At 54.0% G+C, this 16,645-nt stretch overlaps 1 protein-coding gene across 2 annotated transcripts in view; it reads left to right on the plus strand.

Annotated features, from left to right (window-relative positions):
• BDH1 (3-hydroxybutyrate dehydrogenase 1) overlaps positions 1-12,559 on the plus strand; it is a 37,035-nt gene extending 24,476 nt beyond the window's left edge. For both annotated transcript variants that reach the window (XM_040249855.1, XM_040249847.1), the window contains exons 5-7: positions 2,688-2,829; positions 9,991-10,143; positions 11,510-12,559. In XM_040249855.1, coding sequence (XP_040105789.1) covers positions 2,688-2,829; positions 9,991-10,143; positions 11,510-11,982 — 768 coding nt within the window. In that variant the 3' untranslated portion in view covers positions 11,983-12,559. The remainder of the gene's footprint in view (positions 1-2,687; positions 2,830-9,990; positions 10,144-11,509) is intronic.
• Positions 12,560-16,645: the final 4,086 nt, after the last annotated feature.

Consider the following 16,645-nt stretch of genomic DNA (forward strand, 5'->3'; position numbering starts at 1 on the left):
CAGGGGCTTGATGCTGGTGAGAGGCACAGGAGAGGTCCAGGGTGGGGCTCGAGAGTTGTTTGTTGCACGATGGCGGCAGGGTTAACAGAGGAGGAGGAGGAAGAGCGCTCAGCGCCTGGTCATCTCAGCTGGAATCGTTTTATTGGAGCAGACATCAGCGGCCCTCGGAGACTTGGGCCATGCAGACTCTATCCTGAGGGGCTTTTGAGGAGCCCCGATACAAAGACTGAATTAAAACAAGATAGGTGTTTTCCTGAAGCCCATCTGCCGTCCGTGGGAAAAAGAGGTGTCTATGAGCAGCCCCTCCAGCCTCTGGACTTGAAGACAGCGTCCGGGCAGTTCTTCTCTGGTGGACCCCGGGGGGACGGCAGCAGGCGCTCAGGCTTGTCTGCTTCCTGGAGCTGGAGCACCATGTTGATTAGGAAGACCAGCACATCCAGGGGTTCACAGGGCCAAGTCTTGGGCAAACCAGGCCTCACCCTGGCTGCTCTGTGCAGTGGTGACTCATGTATCTGGTGTTCCTGGTGCCAGGCAGGGCAGAGGCTCAGGGAGCCAGGGCTTGAGTCTTCCAGGGCCTCTGGGGAGGGTCCCTGGAGAAGTTGGCAGTTTAGGGGTGGAAGAGATATTAGAAGGGGGTCAGCCTGATGTCCTGCCTGATGCCTGAGTTTTCTCTGTACCGTGCTCTCCCATCCCATCCAGACAGACCCCACATCCACCCTTATTGTCTGAACACCTCCAGGGTAGCCCATGCCATTTCCAGACTGTAAAGTCACTCCTTGTCTTGAGCTGAATTTGACTTCCCTGCCCTGATTCTGTTTTCTGGGCTGCACAGGACAAGTGGGCCCCCCTGCCATCCTGTTCTCCCAAGTCCTCTCCAGAGAGATTATCCTCTCCAGTCCTCTCCAGCACTGGTGGTCCAGCGTGATAGAGAGCTTCCCCCATTCTCTTCTCAGTCCCTCTGACATTCATGATGTGGGTTCTTCAGGCCTGGGGTTAGGGGCCTCCTGGTTCAAACCACTGATGACACTCAGCACATCTTGTAGAGAACTTTCCCCCACAGCCATCCTCATGCTCCCTGCTCTGGCCTTGCTGGGGATGTTTGTTTCAGTACCAGATGTAGCCCAGGCCAGCCCTCGGCTGAGTGACTTTTCTCAGTGGTCCATGGAACAGTGAGGCATCTCTCCGTCCCTTCATCTTCTGGCAGCTACTCCTGTCCTCTCCTAAGATGCATCACTGTTCTGTGGGCCATTGAGAAAAGTCACTGCCAGTCAAATTATGACTGACAGTGTCTCATTTTCACATTGATTGTAGCTCACCCCTATGGTGAAAAAGTGTATGTCGTAGAATATAGGCAGTATGGCAATACACCCTGCTCTGGATGGGAGGACTAATGAGATAATGCACTCCAAACAGCATTGTGAAGCACAATAAACAATAAATGATGTCTGCTTTATTCAGATCCTGCATCTGCTCACCACTGCCCCCAAGCAGGCCCTTGCCTGACTCTCCAGCCTCACATCCCACCACTTCCTCTACCTCTGCTGTGCCTTCAGTGGCTTATGGTAGGACCGGAGTCGTCCTCTTCAGGAAGTGCCTGGTCCCCAGGTACCTCTCTGGTTCATGTCCTCAGCTGGCACTGCTTTTGGAGGACCTTCCCTGCCCACCCCACTTTCTGTGCAGCCTCCTGCCTCCCACAAGCTTTCATGCAGCATAGTTGCCCAGTCTTGTCTGCTCACACATCTGCCTCCTTCCTTAAAACGTGACTCTTTGAGAACAGAGGCTGTTATTTATTTTCATGTCTGTGTTATTAGCCCAGTGCTTAAACATGATAGAGGCCTAAGACATGAGTGCTGAGTGAGTGGCACTTTTCTCTTGTTTAATAATACTTGAATTTGCATAGTGCTTTGTCGTTTAGGAAGGTTTTTTTCTTTTTAAAGTGATTTCCTCATGCCATTAACCTGAGCAGGTCAGTGCAGGTGGCGATGCCCTTGGAAGTAGCGGTGTCTGGAAAAACTGGGCCCCTCTTAAGGGATGCACCTGAGTGCACAGAGCCTGGTTCGTGGCCCAACTGCAGCTGCAGTCTAGCTCTGGTCAAGATGGTGTGACTGGCTCTCGGCTTAGAACAGAGGTGACCGACTGGCAACCTGCTGGTCACATGCAGCTGTGGGTGTGCTTTGGCATGCAGTGGGTTGTTTTTTTTTTAAGGGTAATTTTTCTACCACTTGAAACATTAGGAGATCCTAGTTACTAGCTTGAAAATCTAAGCGTCTGGCAGCCCTGGGATTGCATACCCACATGGACAACAGCTGGCAGGTTGAGAGGTCATGTGCTCCGTTCCTGAGCTCCACCCTCCCCACTGTCCGATCCCCACATGCCTGGCCCCAGTCCAGGGTTTGTGACCTCTGCTGGGAGATAGCATCCTGCCAGGGGGCTTTGGGGACTTGTGTCTGAGGCACTTAGTTTGGTATTTGATGTGCCAGCGTGCTCAGGGGTTGACTAGAACCATTTACTGGTGGAGCAGGTCCGGGTGGGTCCCCAAAGACCACCCCCCCACGGCTGTTAATAAGCTGTATGTAAGCCCCAGGCTTTGGTTGGGACTGGGGGCAGTTCCCTGCCTTGGCCCTGGTCCTCATCCTGCAGGCTGGGTGGGAAGGAGGCGGGTGCGACAGCTCCTCTCTTCTCCCCAGGACAAAGGGAGTGATGGGGTCAAAGAGCTGGACAGCATGAAGAGTGATCGCTTAAGAACTGTCCAGCTCAATGTCTGCAAAAGCGAAGAGGTGGATAAAGCAGCAGAGGTCATCCGCTCAAGCCTGGAGGACCCTGAGAAAGGTAAGGGCATCTTGGGGCAGTGGGGGTGGCACCTGGGCTGGCTGTTCTGAGGGGACCCTCCCCAAACACCCCCTTCCATATGCTAACATCCTGCCAAAAGACAGCTTTCTCTCTTGTTTGGGCTCTTCTTTGCTGCACAGTGGAGGAAATAGGTTAAATTTCCCACTGCACGGAGGCCATACAGACCAACCCATCCAGTCCTCACCGAGTGCAGCTCTGGGTGCTGGGCTGATGCCGGAGACACAAAGATGGCCAAGACACAGCCCCTGACCCCAGGGACCTCACAGTTCGCTGGGGAGTTGACCCAGATAATCTCCATATCCCCTCTCGGAGTGCAACATGGGACAGAGGGACATAGCCTGGTCTTGGGGTGGGCTGGGGGAGGGTCAGCCAAGGCAGATTGGCAGAGCACAGGACAGGCATTCCAAGTGGGAGGGAGAGCGTGAACAGTGGCAGGGAATACACAGGCTGTGCTGACGGGCAGCCGGTCAGAGTCAGGCTGGCGGTTGTGCTGGCAGCACATGAGGTCAGGCAGGGAGGTCGTGCACGGCTTGGGGCCCACGTGAAGGAGCGTGGCTGCTCTCTTGAGGGCGAGGGGAGCCACTGAAGGGGCTTTGCTGTGAGGAATGACCTGCTCAGACTTGGAGTCTGGGGACGGTGTTGGCAGCGTAGAGGGGGCTTAAAGGGAGAGCGTGAGTGTAAGCCTCCTGAATTAGCACACTGGGTGTTGGAAAAGAGGAGGCACCAGATTCAAGGAGTATTGCGGAGACAGAGCAGCTGGACTTTGTGTGTGGGGGTGAGGGAGAGGCGAGAGGTCTATATCCTGGACAGCTGCTGCCCCGCACTGGAGGAGCAGCCGAGGGATGGGAGATGCTGACATGCCTATGCACACACCCGCTTCCCCGGAAGTCTGTGGGCTGGAAATCAGGTGTGCATGGTTGGAAGTGAGACTAGGAGTGGAGGGGATGCAAGAAGGAACTCCTGGGGAATAGAAGCAATTTGGGGCCAGAGAAGAGAAAGAAAACTCTCAGAGAGGTTTGGTACAGTGCCCCAGAAGCTAGGGGAACAGAAAGTTGGGGGCCCATCGCCAACAGGGTCACATGCTGCAGAAAATTCTGTATCGTAAGAACTCGAGTGCCCTCCCGGTCCAGGCCACGGAGGACCTTGGTGGGAGAGGCTCTGTCGTATAGCAGAGGGGAGGGGACACGGTTCCTGCAGTGGGACGGTACTGCATTCTGGTTCCGTCACTTCTTCCAGGACATTTACCTTCGAGCTTCCTGTCAGCCCAGGCAAAAAGGGGGTGCCTTAGTCAGCCCTCTGCCATCCTGCAGAGTGGGGTGGGGCAGCTCTCCTGAGCCGTTACTTCAGTCGGTGGTAGGGAGCTGGCAAGTGGGTGGGTGACCCGGGCCAGTGCTGGCCGCGCTGCTGAGCATTTATCAGTCAGGTGGAGATGCTGTCATCCCCCAGCGGCGACCCCAGGGGCTCCCATGCTGTGAGGCTCTCAGAGAAGCTGTCACTGATACATCACCTTGTCAGCCCAGGGCCACCCCCACCCCCACAGCAGGCCAGTCCCAGGCCCCTCTGCTCTCTGAGGAGAGGCCCGTGAGTCCCAGAACTCACTGAACATCTGTTTAGTAATGAACAGGCAGAGCCAGGACTCCTGCCCCATTAAGCAAAGGCAGGATGGGTCCCACTGGGATGATTACCAGCTTGGAAGGTACAGCTTGCCTCGCCTCCTCCCCAGTGGTAAATCCTCCTCCTGCCCGCCTTCTCTGGGTCGCCTTCATAAATGATTAGGCTGGAAAACAGCTGCAGTCAGCACCATAAACTGACTTCATCACAGCCTGTGGGTTTGTGGTGATAAAATGGCCATAGAAAGGAAGGGTCAGGGTAGAACTGAGCACAGAACAGGGCTACACTGGGGTTGGGGGCAGCTCAGGACCCTGGTCCTTGTCCTCAGCCACCAAGACGGCATCAACTCTATCCCAATACTAGTCTGCCCAGTTAGCCTAACTGGGCAAGTCAGGGAGGACCCCGGGCTCCCCCCTGCCCTTGGATTGGGCTCAAATCCCAGCACCAACCCTGGTGCAGAAACCTTTCCCTGTTCCTTTTTTCCATGTGACGCATTCCTGCAAGGGTTGTTAAACCACTTACCATCACCTTAATTAACCAGTACTGCATTTTTTGGAAAAAAAGATTTGAAGATTTTTTAGATTTGAAAAAGAAAATAAATCTGTCATATAAGTGGCTGCCCAGGTCTTTCCCCTTTTCCCTTCCTTCAGCCCCTTCTCCCCCCACCGCCAACCCCTCATGGACGTCTTTTACTGGGCTGTCGTTGTTTATTATTAAGTCACTGAGCTGTGTCAGACTCTTTTGCGACCCACCCTGGGCTACACCCTGAACTCTAGCCCACCAGGTTCCTCTGTCCGTGGGATTTCCCAAGCAAGAATGCTGGAATGGGTTGCCATTTCTTTCTCCAGGGGATCTTTCTGACCCCTGGATCTTTCTGACAAGGGCTTAAACCCTCGTCTTCTGCAGTGACAGGCAGATTCTTTACCACAAAGCCACCAGGGAAGCCTCGTTTTTCTGGGTTCAGTTCAGTTCAGTTCAGTCGCTCAGTCGTGTCCGCCTCTTTGCGACCCCATGAATCGCAGCATGCCAGGCCTCCCTGTCCATCACCAACTCCCGGAGTTCACTCAGATTCACGTCCATCGAGTCAGTGATGCCATCCAGCCGTCTCATCCTCTGTCGTCCCCTTCTCCTCCTGCCCCCAATCGCTCCCAGCATCAAAGTCTTTTCCAATGCAACTAACGTTACACAGTGCAAATTCCCTGCCTCCTCCTCAGGCAATACTGTCTTTGACCACCAGATGGCGCCCTCCCTGAGCTTGCAGACCAGATGCCTTCCCTAAGCCTGTGGCCACTTTTGACTCACTCCACCCATCCACCTTGACTTCCCAGATGGCGCTAGTGGTCAAGAACCCGCCTGCCAAAGTAGGAGACATAAAAGACATGGGTTCGATCCCTGGGTCGGGAAAACCCCCTGGAAAAGGAAATGGCAACCCACTTCAGTATTCTTGCCTAGAAAATCCCATGGACAGAGGAGCCTGGCAGGCTACAGTCCATGGGTCTCAAAGATTCGAACACAACTGAGGTGACTTAGCACACACACGCACACCAATCCACCTCAGCAGGAAACTTCCAGGAGACAGTCCATTCTTCCCACGCCCACCCCCAATTCCCCCAGCATGGAAGGCACATTTTGATGGAGAGTCATCACATTTTGATGGCGAGTTTGATGCCCTTCACCCTGGCTCTGTGGAACAGTTGCTGCCAAAGCCAGGAGAGCCAGCGGTGGTGGTAAGATGAAGGAGATTATCAGGTTAGAGCTGGTGAGCCTTCTGCCACCAGCCCCTTTGCTCCCTGACAGGGAGCAAAGGGACTGGCCATCCAGAGCCTGTGACCAGCCCTTCCTCCACCACCATAGGGAAAGGCCAAGCAAGTAGACCAACCTGCAGGCTGTGGGCATGGCCTGATCTTGAAACTGCCCCTTACCTTGCATTCAGTAAACATTTATTGAGTGCTTACTATATGTTTGGTAGTGTGCTGAGCATACCTGAAAGGGTATGAGCTGGCAGAGGAAGTTTGTAGTGGGGCAAAATGGAAGTCAGTGGCTTCACGGCAAGACCTATTAGGATCGGTTATAACATTGGGGACATTATGCCATGGACAGGGAGGTCCCTACATATGGGGCGTACTCAGTCTGGGAGTGAGAAGGCTGCAGTTGCTCTGGGCTTAGCCTCTTACTAGTGGTGTGAGCTTGGGTTTGTACCTTCAACCATGTGGGCCTCAGGGTGCCCATCTGTGAGGCTCACAGCTCGATCCAACCACAGCAGGAGCACTTCAACAGAAGCTGCTCTCAGGCTGAGGGTCAGGGCGGCTGAGCAGAGTTAGGACACCGTGGAGGCAGGAGTGGCCGTGGTATCAGAGGAGTGGCAGACTGTCCAGGCCCAGAGAGGGCAGAGTCCTTGGCGGGCAGTGGGTGACAAGTGTGGGAAAGGAGGCTCACACATCCCACTCCAAAGGGAAGCAGAGGAGCAGGGAATGGCTGGCTGAGAAGGAGAGCCTGGTGGAGCGGGTCGGATCAGGATGGGGGAGGAGAGCAACTGACAGGGAGACCTGGGAGAGCTTCTCCAACAACAGGGACCCAAACTAATGCTGTGGACACCAGAAAGAAGGCAGTGATTCTAGCGACCCAGCAGAGGAAGCCAACAGCAGCATGGGATTAAGGGCGAGAGCTATGTCCTCATGCAGACCTGGGTCCTGCGCCATCCTATCCACTGGTTAGCTGGGTGATGTTGATCAAGTTGCTTAACCTCTCTGAGCCTCAGTTGCTTCATCTGGACATGGGACAATACAGTATCTATTGATTGGTTGTAAGGATCAGTTCAGGGCCCAGAGGCCATCCTTTTGCTCCTTCTTGGTAATTTTAAAGTACTCATGACTCATTAGATGGGGGAGAAATGAAGGGGCTGGAGGAGTCAAAGATGACAGGGAAACTGTTAGCGAAGGGAAACTACTAGCAAAGCAGGCTTGAGCACTTGGTGGTTAGTTAGGGTGAGTTGGGGACCTGTGGGACCTTTGGATGAAAATGACCATCAGGAGGAGGCGGTGGGGCTGGGAGAGCCATGACTCTTGAGGGGTGCGTGGGAACAGTTACTCAGAGGTGGCGAAGGGGTGGTTACAGGAAAGCAGCTGTCACCCAGACCAGCAGGAAGGTTGTGAGTCTATTCAGAATGTTGACCCAGGACTCCAGGGATCTCCTGGGTGCACAGACTTGTTACTTATCGCATCATCGGAGAGGAAATCCAGGAGCACTGTGCTTCCACAGCTCAAGTGCAGGAGTCAGATGTAATTAATTCTTAGGTGGATAAAAGGCGGTATGTATTTTATGTCATGCATACTGTCCAAATGAATCAAACACAAAGCAGCTGGAAACTTTTATGAGCATAAAGAAGATGAGACTGCCTAAGCATCGCGTGTCACTGCATGACAGTTGCTCTAGGACAGGATCCTGGAGGACAGGTGGGAGAAGGGGGTCAGGGGAGATGAAGCAGGTGTGTGGGTATCAGTAGTGCTCACACCGGGGGCAGGTTGAGGTCAGAGAAGATGGCAGGGAATGAGGGTGGGAGAGATATCCCTAGCAAGGGGATGCCCTGGACACCCTGGAGCAGTGTGGGGCTGGGACCCAGACTGGCGGGAAAATGGGAAACTGGAGAGTGTAGCTCGTGTTCTCAGAAGCCTGGCCATGGAGGGAAGGAGAGCAGACAGTGGTGTGAGGGGCAGCATGATTAAGAGAAAGTTCTTTGGGATATGAAACATGGTATTGATATTTACATTCTCATTCACCTGACATACATTTATTGAGCATCTAATGTGTACACTGTTGAAGGGAGGGAAGCATGGACGGGAGAGGAGTGAAAGTTGTATAAAAAGATAGGTGGATGGCTCATGGTGTGGAAGCCAGTGGAAGGTGAAGTGTCGGCCTTGACAATTGCTGAGAGGCCTCCTGCTCCTCCTGGGAAGAGGAGGGGGGCAGTGACTCCCAGGGGAAGGTCTGCAGGGGGTCGGGGGTGGAGGGGAGTGGCTGTGTCACTGTGAGGTCACTCATGAGAGCTGAGGGGGTGGCTTTGGCTTGGTCACCATGGGGAGTGGAGGTGAGAGCGTCACGAGCACTTTGTTAACCAGCAATTTCCTTTCTCTAATAAATGCTCTTAATTCTCCATAATTGAAGGAGAAAGCACAAGAGGTCAGTTGCCAAAGCTTTAATTTGGGTAACACGGAAGGAAAGCAGTTAGAGACCAATCACTCTGTCATTTACACACACTCACTTCCGTGATTAACTGGGGTGAAGCAGGCCGAAGTTCCCACTGGAGGGAACAGCCCCCAGGAGGCAGCTCTGCCCGAGGCTACATCTTGGGAAGGAGCACTTTGATGGCCACGGGAGAATAAACCCTGAGGGTTTCCGCAGAGAAGAGGCAGGGCCTGGCTGTCCTGAGGTTCCAGCATGTCCAGTCCTTGTACCTGAGAAAACAAAACTCAGAGTGGGCCCCGCTGCACAAGGCTGCCCCTCACTGTCTCGGCCCTCGCTGTCTCGTCCCCTCCCTCTCTCGCCCCTCTCTCTCGCCCCTCACTGTCTGTCTCGTCCCCTCGCTGTCTGTCTCATCCCCTTGCTGTCTCTTGACCCTCACTGTCTCATCCCAGTTCAGCTCTGTCCTGGCCTCACTGGTCCCGCTGAAGCCAGGCTTCCCTCTCAGGTCCTCTGGCTCCCTACCCATGAGAGTAATTATCAGACTAAGTGGACTCAGATGATCCTTCAAGTTGGTCTTGCAGGAAACACAACCCAAGTACACTTGGAGAGTTTGCTCTGACCATGAACTAAGGCCCGTGGGATCACACAGGCTGAGGGGTCTTTGCTACCTGCAAAGACCAGGTGTGTTCAGTGTTCATATTGATGACTGATGACATATTGATAGCTGACCACATGACATCTAGCCCGTAGTGCGTGGTTCAGAGCGGAGAGCAGAGGATGGAGGAGTTGTTAGCATCTCAGAGTGGAGTCGGACTGGGGCCTGACCTGACATCAAGGCTTGGCTGAGCTTCTGACTTGCTGTGTGACCTTGGATGCTATGTTCCTTCTCTGGTTCTCCAGAGAGGACTTGGCCTGGAAGACTCCTGAGGTTCCCCTGGTTTCTGGCAAGAGGGAGAAGATAAGCAAAGGCTCAGAGGCAGGAATGAATAAACAGGTGCAGGGTACAGGATGAGACTGGAGGGTAGAAGTGAGTAAGGTGAGGGTGGGGGGGAGTTCCGGGCTGGGGGTGCCAGCAGGGCTGAGTCGTGATGGATCAGAGAGTGGCTGCAGGCAGAAGCGAGATGAGAATTGGAAACTGTAGACTGAAGGGAGGTCACAGCCAGCACTTTAGACCTCTCCATCTCTGGTTATTCCTGGGTGACTCTAGAACATGTCTTGAGAGCCTTGGACAAGAAGCTGCCAAGTTATGGGGAAAAGGAATGAAAGTGCATAGGAGGATGGGCTGCAGACTGCTGGGTGATCCCTGAGGCTGAGCCCTGTGGTGATCCAGTTCTGTCTCCTCCGGTGCAGGCTTATGGGGCCTGGTTAACAATGCGGGCATCTCGACGTTTGGAGACGTGGAGTTCACCAGCATGGAGACCTACAAGGAGGTGGCGGAAGTGAACCTCTGGGGCACCGTTCGGGTGACGAAAGCCTTCCTCCCCCTCATCCGGAGGGCAAAAGGTAAGGTGGAAGGGGACCTTCTTCCTGCCCCCTGGACCCACTCTGCCTTTCCATCTTCGCTCAGAATGGTAACAGGTCTCAGAGCACCCAGTACCCACCACCATCACTGGCTGAGCCCATAAACCCCAGGGGTGACACAGGGCCTGTGGATGGTGGCCAGTGGGGGTGCCCTGGGCAGGGGGTGGAAAGGGATGTGTGGTTTTCAGACAGTAGAGCAGGTAAGAGGTCAGCATTCTACACCAAAGGCTAAAAGATTATAGCAGTAATCCTAGTCTGAGAACTTAATCTAGACAAATAACCACCCTTGTGCACAGAGCTTTGTGTATACATCATGTACTGACAGAGGTGTGCTTAAGTAAATGTTTGTAGATCCATCCTATGGGTTACTATGCCATAGTTTAAAAATGAGACAATTGTGGTAGTAGTTGAAAATAATAATAATCAAGATTAGAAATTGGCAAAACAGACAAAATGCCCAAACCACGTTATGTAGCCAAATGTAAGCAAGCCACCTAAGAAGTCCTGGGCTCACATTTTCTCCCTAGAGTAGCAAACAATATGGCAAAAAAGGGAAGATCCATACCCTCCATCCCAGTGACCCAGCAGTGACAGGAGGGACCCAAAGAGCAGCTGTGGGGTTTTTGAAGAAAACACCAACGTTTCAGTGACTTCCGAGTTGGAGGTTTCTGGAAGGTGTCTCCCCATAGTGCCCTGGTGGGGCCATGCCTTGACTTACTGGGGGCACACCCAGGGCAAGGGGGTCTGTGGTCTGCCTGGGCTTCCAGGGAAGGCTGGATGGGCTCCTTCTCCACCTACTGCTCCAGGGCAGGGAGAGGCTGTGTCAACTCCTAGTGCCCCCAGGCTGGGCCCGTGGGAGAGCTTCTCCAGGTCCCCTCTCCCCTAGTGCCTGAGGCTCCACTCAGGTTATTGTCTTAGACCTGAAGGCATGTTTGGAACCCTGCCTCTGCCTGCTTGGCAACAGAGCCAGGCCAGGTAATAACAGTTTGGAGTTACTGGCAATAGGGGAACGTGGCAGGCAAGACAGAGCTGTTGCCCTTTATGTCGTGCCCTCCTGTTCTGCAAGCCTACTTCTTTTTTTTCCTTCCCTATCCTGCTTGGGCCCACCTGGCTACCCAGGAAATACCAGGGATGCTGATGCTGATGCTGACCTGAGCTGGCCTCCACTATAAACGAGAAATCCGCCTGACCCTGGGTGGTTCAGAAGGCTGAGCCCCAGCCATGCAGGCTGCAAAAGAGGTCTCGGGCCAAGAGGCCGGGTTGTAATCAGGCCTCCGGAAACACGCCAGGCCCCAGGCCCCCTGCAGGCGGGGCCCCCTGAGCCGGTGTTTGCTGTCTTCCTCTACAGGCCGCGTTGTTAACATCAGCAGCATGATGGGCCGCATGGCCAACGTGGCCCGCTCCCCATACTGCATCACCAAGTTCGGGGTGGAGGCTTTCTCTGACTGCCTGCGCTACGAGATGCACCCCCTGGGAGTGAAGGTCAGCGTGGTGGAACCCGGGAACTTCATCGCCGCCACCAGCCTCTACGGTGGCACTGAGCGCATCCAGGCCATCGCCAACAAGATGTGGGAGGAGCTGCCTGAGGTGGTGCGCCAGGACTACGGCAGGAAGTACTTCGATGAGAAGGTCGCCAGGATGGAGAGCTACTGCACCAGCGGCTCCACAGACACCTCCCCTGTCATCAAGGCTGTGACCCACGCCCTGACTGCCGCCACTCCCTACACTCGCTACCACCCCATGGACTACTACTGGTGGCTGCGGATGCAGATCATGACCCACTTCCCCGGAGCCATCTCCGACAGGATCTATATTCACTGACAAGTTTCACACTGGCCTCTGCTGGGGAGCCCTGGGTGTGCGGGAAGAGGATGGAGGGAGGGCAGGGGAGGGGCTTGTGCCATCACCTCTTGATGTCTCACTGGTGGATTAGTCCCATCCCAGGAGGACCCACCACCAGTCGGAGCATTAACTAGAGCAGGTAGCCCAGCCCAATTTACATACCCAGTGAATGGCTCAGGCCTTCTCAGTTGGGGTGCAGAGTCGTGGGCAGGGCCCCCAAACCTCAGGGCAAACATGGTGCATCTGTCTTTCTGGAGTTGATTTTATACAAAGATTTTAGGTAGATATCTTTATGTTAACAACAGATTTATTATAAAATAGAATACAAATCCTTTATATTTTAAAGCCAAACACCAGTTGACAAAATATATCTAATTTGAGCCTTAAACCAGCCTCATAAGTTAAAAGAATGGGTATTTTTTTCTTTTGTACATGAAGCATTTTTGGCCCAAAGAGGATACGTGAATTGCCCTTTTATTGCTTATAAGTCAATTTTGCTTATATTGATTTCTATAAAATATAAAGGTCCAAGGTGTGTGTTCCTGCCACTGCTGTAGAAGTGTTTCACGTTTTATGTTCTGGGGTGGCTCTTCACGTTTTACGTTCTGGGGTGGCTCTTCACGTTTTACGTTCTGGGGTGGTTCTTCACGTTTTACGTTCCGGGGTGGCTCTGGGGCCAGTCACTGGAGGATCCGGGATGAGCTCTGCACCCTCCTTGCCTAAGCCGTGCACACCACCTGCCCACCGTGCACCTCTCTGCATGTCCTTGGTGTTGCTGTGTGCAGCCTGCAGCTGTTGATTCAGAGCTGAGTGAAGGGGGTGGCAACATTCTGGAGATTTACATTTGAGATTTCTCCAGCCTGTTTTAGGACAAACGTGTGGAGGTGCTCAATGGCTAAGAGGTAGTTTGTTTCTAGTTTGGATCCGCTTGGTTCCGCCCAGGGTGGGATGCATGCTGATGGGGCATCCTTGGCAGGAGCTGTGATATATAGGACGTGCACTGTGGCATCTTCTCCCCTGGGTGGGTCCAGGTTCCCTGTCTGTCTTGTGTGGTGCTTGCACACACACCTGTTCTATGGCACTCCAGCGTGGCCTTCATTGACTGCTCACCTTCCAGCTATGACCTTATTTTTAATTAAGCCAGGTCACTGATAAGTAGTTTGTGTTATCACTTCTTGGGTTTGGCTTTGAAGGCTAAACTCATAGTATCCCTGAAATTGTCCAGATCCTGCATGTTTGGACCAGAAACAGGCAACACCCTTCTCTAGGTAGCTGCAGACCTTGAGACAGGGCCCTGAGTTCCAGCCCTGCAAATCAAAGCAGCCCTTCTGCCTCGCCCTGAAAGGGCCAGGCCTGCCGCTAGAGGGCGACCTGCCTCCTTCACAGCCGGAGTGGCCTCAGCTCCCAATTTGGGAGCTTCCACCCAAGCCTGAGGTCTCAAAGGGCTGGTGCTTCCCACCTTGGAAGCACTCCAGGCACAAAGACACAAAGCCCCTTTAGAAACAGTGTTCCTGCTCTTCTAGTAGTTTCCTGGATTAAACATGGAGTCTGGTTCCAGAAGAAGGCAGAACCTGGACAGCTGGAACCTGGCACAGGGCTCAGGCAAAGCCAAAGAGGGGGTCTCACAGCCATTGAATTCAGCTTACCTGTTAGGGATTTGTCCCCTGTGTTGTCAATCAGGGATGCCCTGCCCAGCTCACTGTGTGCAGAGTGAGGCCCAGAGGGCCTGTGTGGGTGACAGGCGGGCAGGGAGGCTGAAACCCTCCAGAAACCCTGGGAGGGACACTTGATGGCCATTGCCTTTCCACAACAAGGAGAGCTTTTTGAATCACAGAACTTGCTTTTCAGAATCTCATTTTTAATATCTTGGGAGATTTTGTGTCCCTGCCTAATTTTATTAAGGAAAAACGTATGCAGCAGTTGTTCATGTGCATGGATGCCTGGGAACTGGCAGGAAAGGGAGATGGTCACATTCTGTGGGTCAGGATCAGCAGTAAACCGGCCACTGGAGAAGCCACGTCTGTGTCTGGGACCTCCAGGAGGAAGTCAGAACTGCTAGGCTGCCCTGCAGGCCACCCTGATTTCTAATTTTTACCCCAGTGATTGAAAAACCCAGAACAACTTCCCTCCAGATGACCTCAAAATTAATTAAAACCTGATGTGAAGAACTGACTCTTTGGAAAAGACCCTGATGCTGGGAAAGATTGAAGGCAGGAGGAGAAGGGGACGACAGAGGATGAGATGCTTGGATGGCGTCACTGACTCGATGGACATGAGTTTGAGTAAGCTCCGGGAGTTCGTGATGGACAGGGAAGCCTGGCATGCTGCAGTCCGCGGGGTCACACAGAGTCGGACATGATTGAGCGACTGAACTGAATTAAAACCTCACAATTACCATTCACCTTCTGGTGGCTGAGTGCCTCCTTGGGGGCAGGTCTAGTTTTGATCCTTTACAAGCGACAACTGAAGTGGGCAGAATAGATGTCTGTTCCCCTTTTACAAATGACATTAGAGACCCAGAGAGGGGAAGTGACTCACCCAGTATCACAGTGGGTCTGAGCAGATCCAGGACTAGCACAGAAGTCTCCTGAGAGGTGCTGTTCATCATCACCTCACCCTGTGACCCCAGGGGCCTGGGAACTAGGCGGGCAGGTCAGGGGCACCTGGTACCTAGACCCCCACTGCCTGTCAGCAGAGCTGCCCCTTCTTGTTGGGGTGGGGGTGTGGGGCTGTCACCTGCTCCTGCTGTCCAGGGCTGCTTAGGACTAATGACATCTGCTGATGCTGCCTTGGATAGGAGCACTGTCTCTTGCATCCTCTTCTTGGAAAGGTTTGCTCAGTTGGTAAGGCTTGAGGATGTGTCTCTAGTTCAGGCCCGAAGCTCTGGGCCTGGTCCTCTCGGAGTATAGTCCCATCTCCCAAGCAGCAGGGACCCCCACAGGGCCCTGGGCCAGGAACCAGGCATTCTTGTCTCATTGGATCTTCCTCAAGGGGTGTGAGGTGGAGGGGTGGGGGTGAGTCCTGCACCCCAATCCCACGGTGTAACCTTGACCCAGTAGTAGCTCTGAGTCCCAGGCCTTAATGAGGCCTGAAGCAAGAGGAGGGGAAGCTGCAGACAAAGCCTGGCCCTGGGGAGCAGGGTGCTGGCTGGGCTTGGCCTGCACCCAGGGTTTGGTGCAATAGTACCTCTGTCTGTGGGGACAGGGGCCCGTGCCTTCAACTGCCCCTCCCTTGATGGCTGGAAGCTGGGTGAGGGCTTTCTGCAAGATGCTCCTGACAGTGCCTTGTTATGGAGCACGGGCTGTGCTTAACATTCCACCCAGGGCCAAGGGCTGTGCAAGCAGCTGACAGACTGGCCTGGCCCTGCCTGCCATGAGCTGCTCGGAGTGCCCCTACTGCCCAGGGCAGGGGACCTGCTCGCTTTGCTCACTTCCTGTATTTCAAGTGGGGCCTGGCTCTGCAAACTTGTACCGAGCTCTTCTGGTGCAGGTGTGGATGCGAGCAAGCAGAGGCTCCCTCAGCTTGGGTAGAGCCAGGTCCGGGCTGTCAGAGCACAGGCAGGCCCATCTGTGTGGTGCCAGGCCCCGTGCACAGCCAGCTCAGCCCCTCCCCTCCTCCGATTCTTGCAGCAGCACTGGGAGGTAGGCAGGGTGGGGTTATTATCTCATTTTACACAGGAGGAAACAGACTACCCCATGTCTCTCACCAAGGGAGGGATAGAACCAGGCGGTCAAGTCAGCTCTAACCTCCAGCCCGGAGTTAGTGATGCATGGAAAGCAGGGCAGATGGCACCCAGATCTAAAATAAGGAGGGGAAAAAATACCTCAATTACGTAACAGTGAGAAAGATCTGTAGGCATATGCACGGTACAACCACAAGCGCTGCCCCATGAGCCTCTCCTCCCCTCCCCCATCTTCTTCCCTCTCCCAGGCTCGGGGCACTGCTCCCTGGAAGGGGTTGTGCCGGAGGAGCCCTCAGTGGCCCTCCAAGGGAATCTGCCTGGCCTGGCTCACAGTGCCCCGTCCCGGGCCTTTCTGAGGGTGTGCTCCAAGAACACCAACACCTCACCTTGAACAGAAACACATTCAGGAGCTGCCCTCAGAGGGCATGAGGTTGTGTGAGCACAAGGCTTGAGAACCCTCAGATACGGATCTGCGTCAGGGAGGGCTGTGGGGCTCCGGTGCTCGGTTGTAGACCAAGCAAACCCAAAGCATCTAGGCCCATCTTGATGTGTGTGGGCACTAGGGAAGGTGGTTTGTGAAGTTTGTGGCTTCAGAAGTCTAGGGTGAGCAGCTACTAGGCTGGGCCCACGGCCTGGATTTAGGAATGGGAAGACTTCCAGGACCCTTGGAACCTCAGAGAAGGAAAGGAGACTCAGCCATCATCCAGCATGACTCCCAGCCCCCAGGCAGCTGGCCAGGCTTTGAAGCCCTTCAGTGACAAATTTCTCCTTGCTTCCTAAGACAGCATTTCATTGGTTAGGGAAAATTTACCTGAAGACAGCTGAAATCTACCTTTGACGTAAGTCCTTTGACACTTGGCCATGACCCAGAACTGCACAAAACACTGGGTTGGAAATGGCCAAGTCAGGTTCAAGAGCCAAGTCCCTCACTTGACAAGGTTTCCATACTCCTCACTGTCT

Source organism: Oryx dammah, unplaced genomic scaffold, assembly GCF_014754425.2.
Source record: "Oryx dammah isolate SB20612 unplaced genomic scaffold, SCBI_Odam_1.1 HiC_scaffold_2, whole genome shotgun sequence".
Classification (NCBI taxonomy): Eukaryota; Metazoa; Chordata; class Mammalia; order Artiodactyla; family Bovidae; genus Oryx; species Oryx dammah.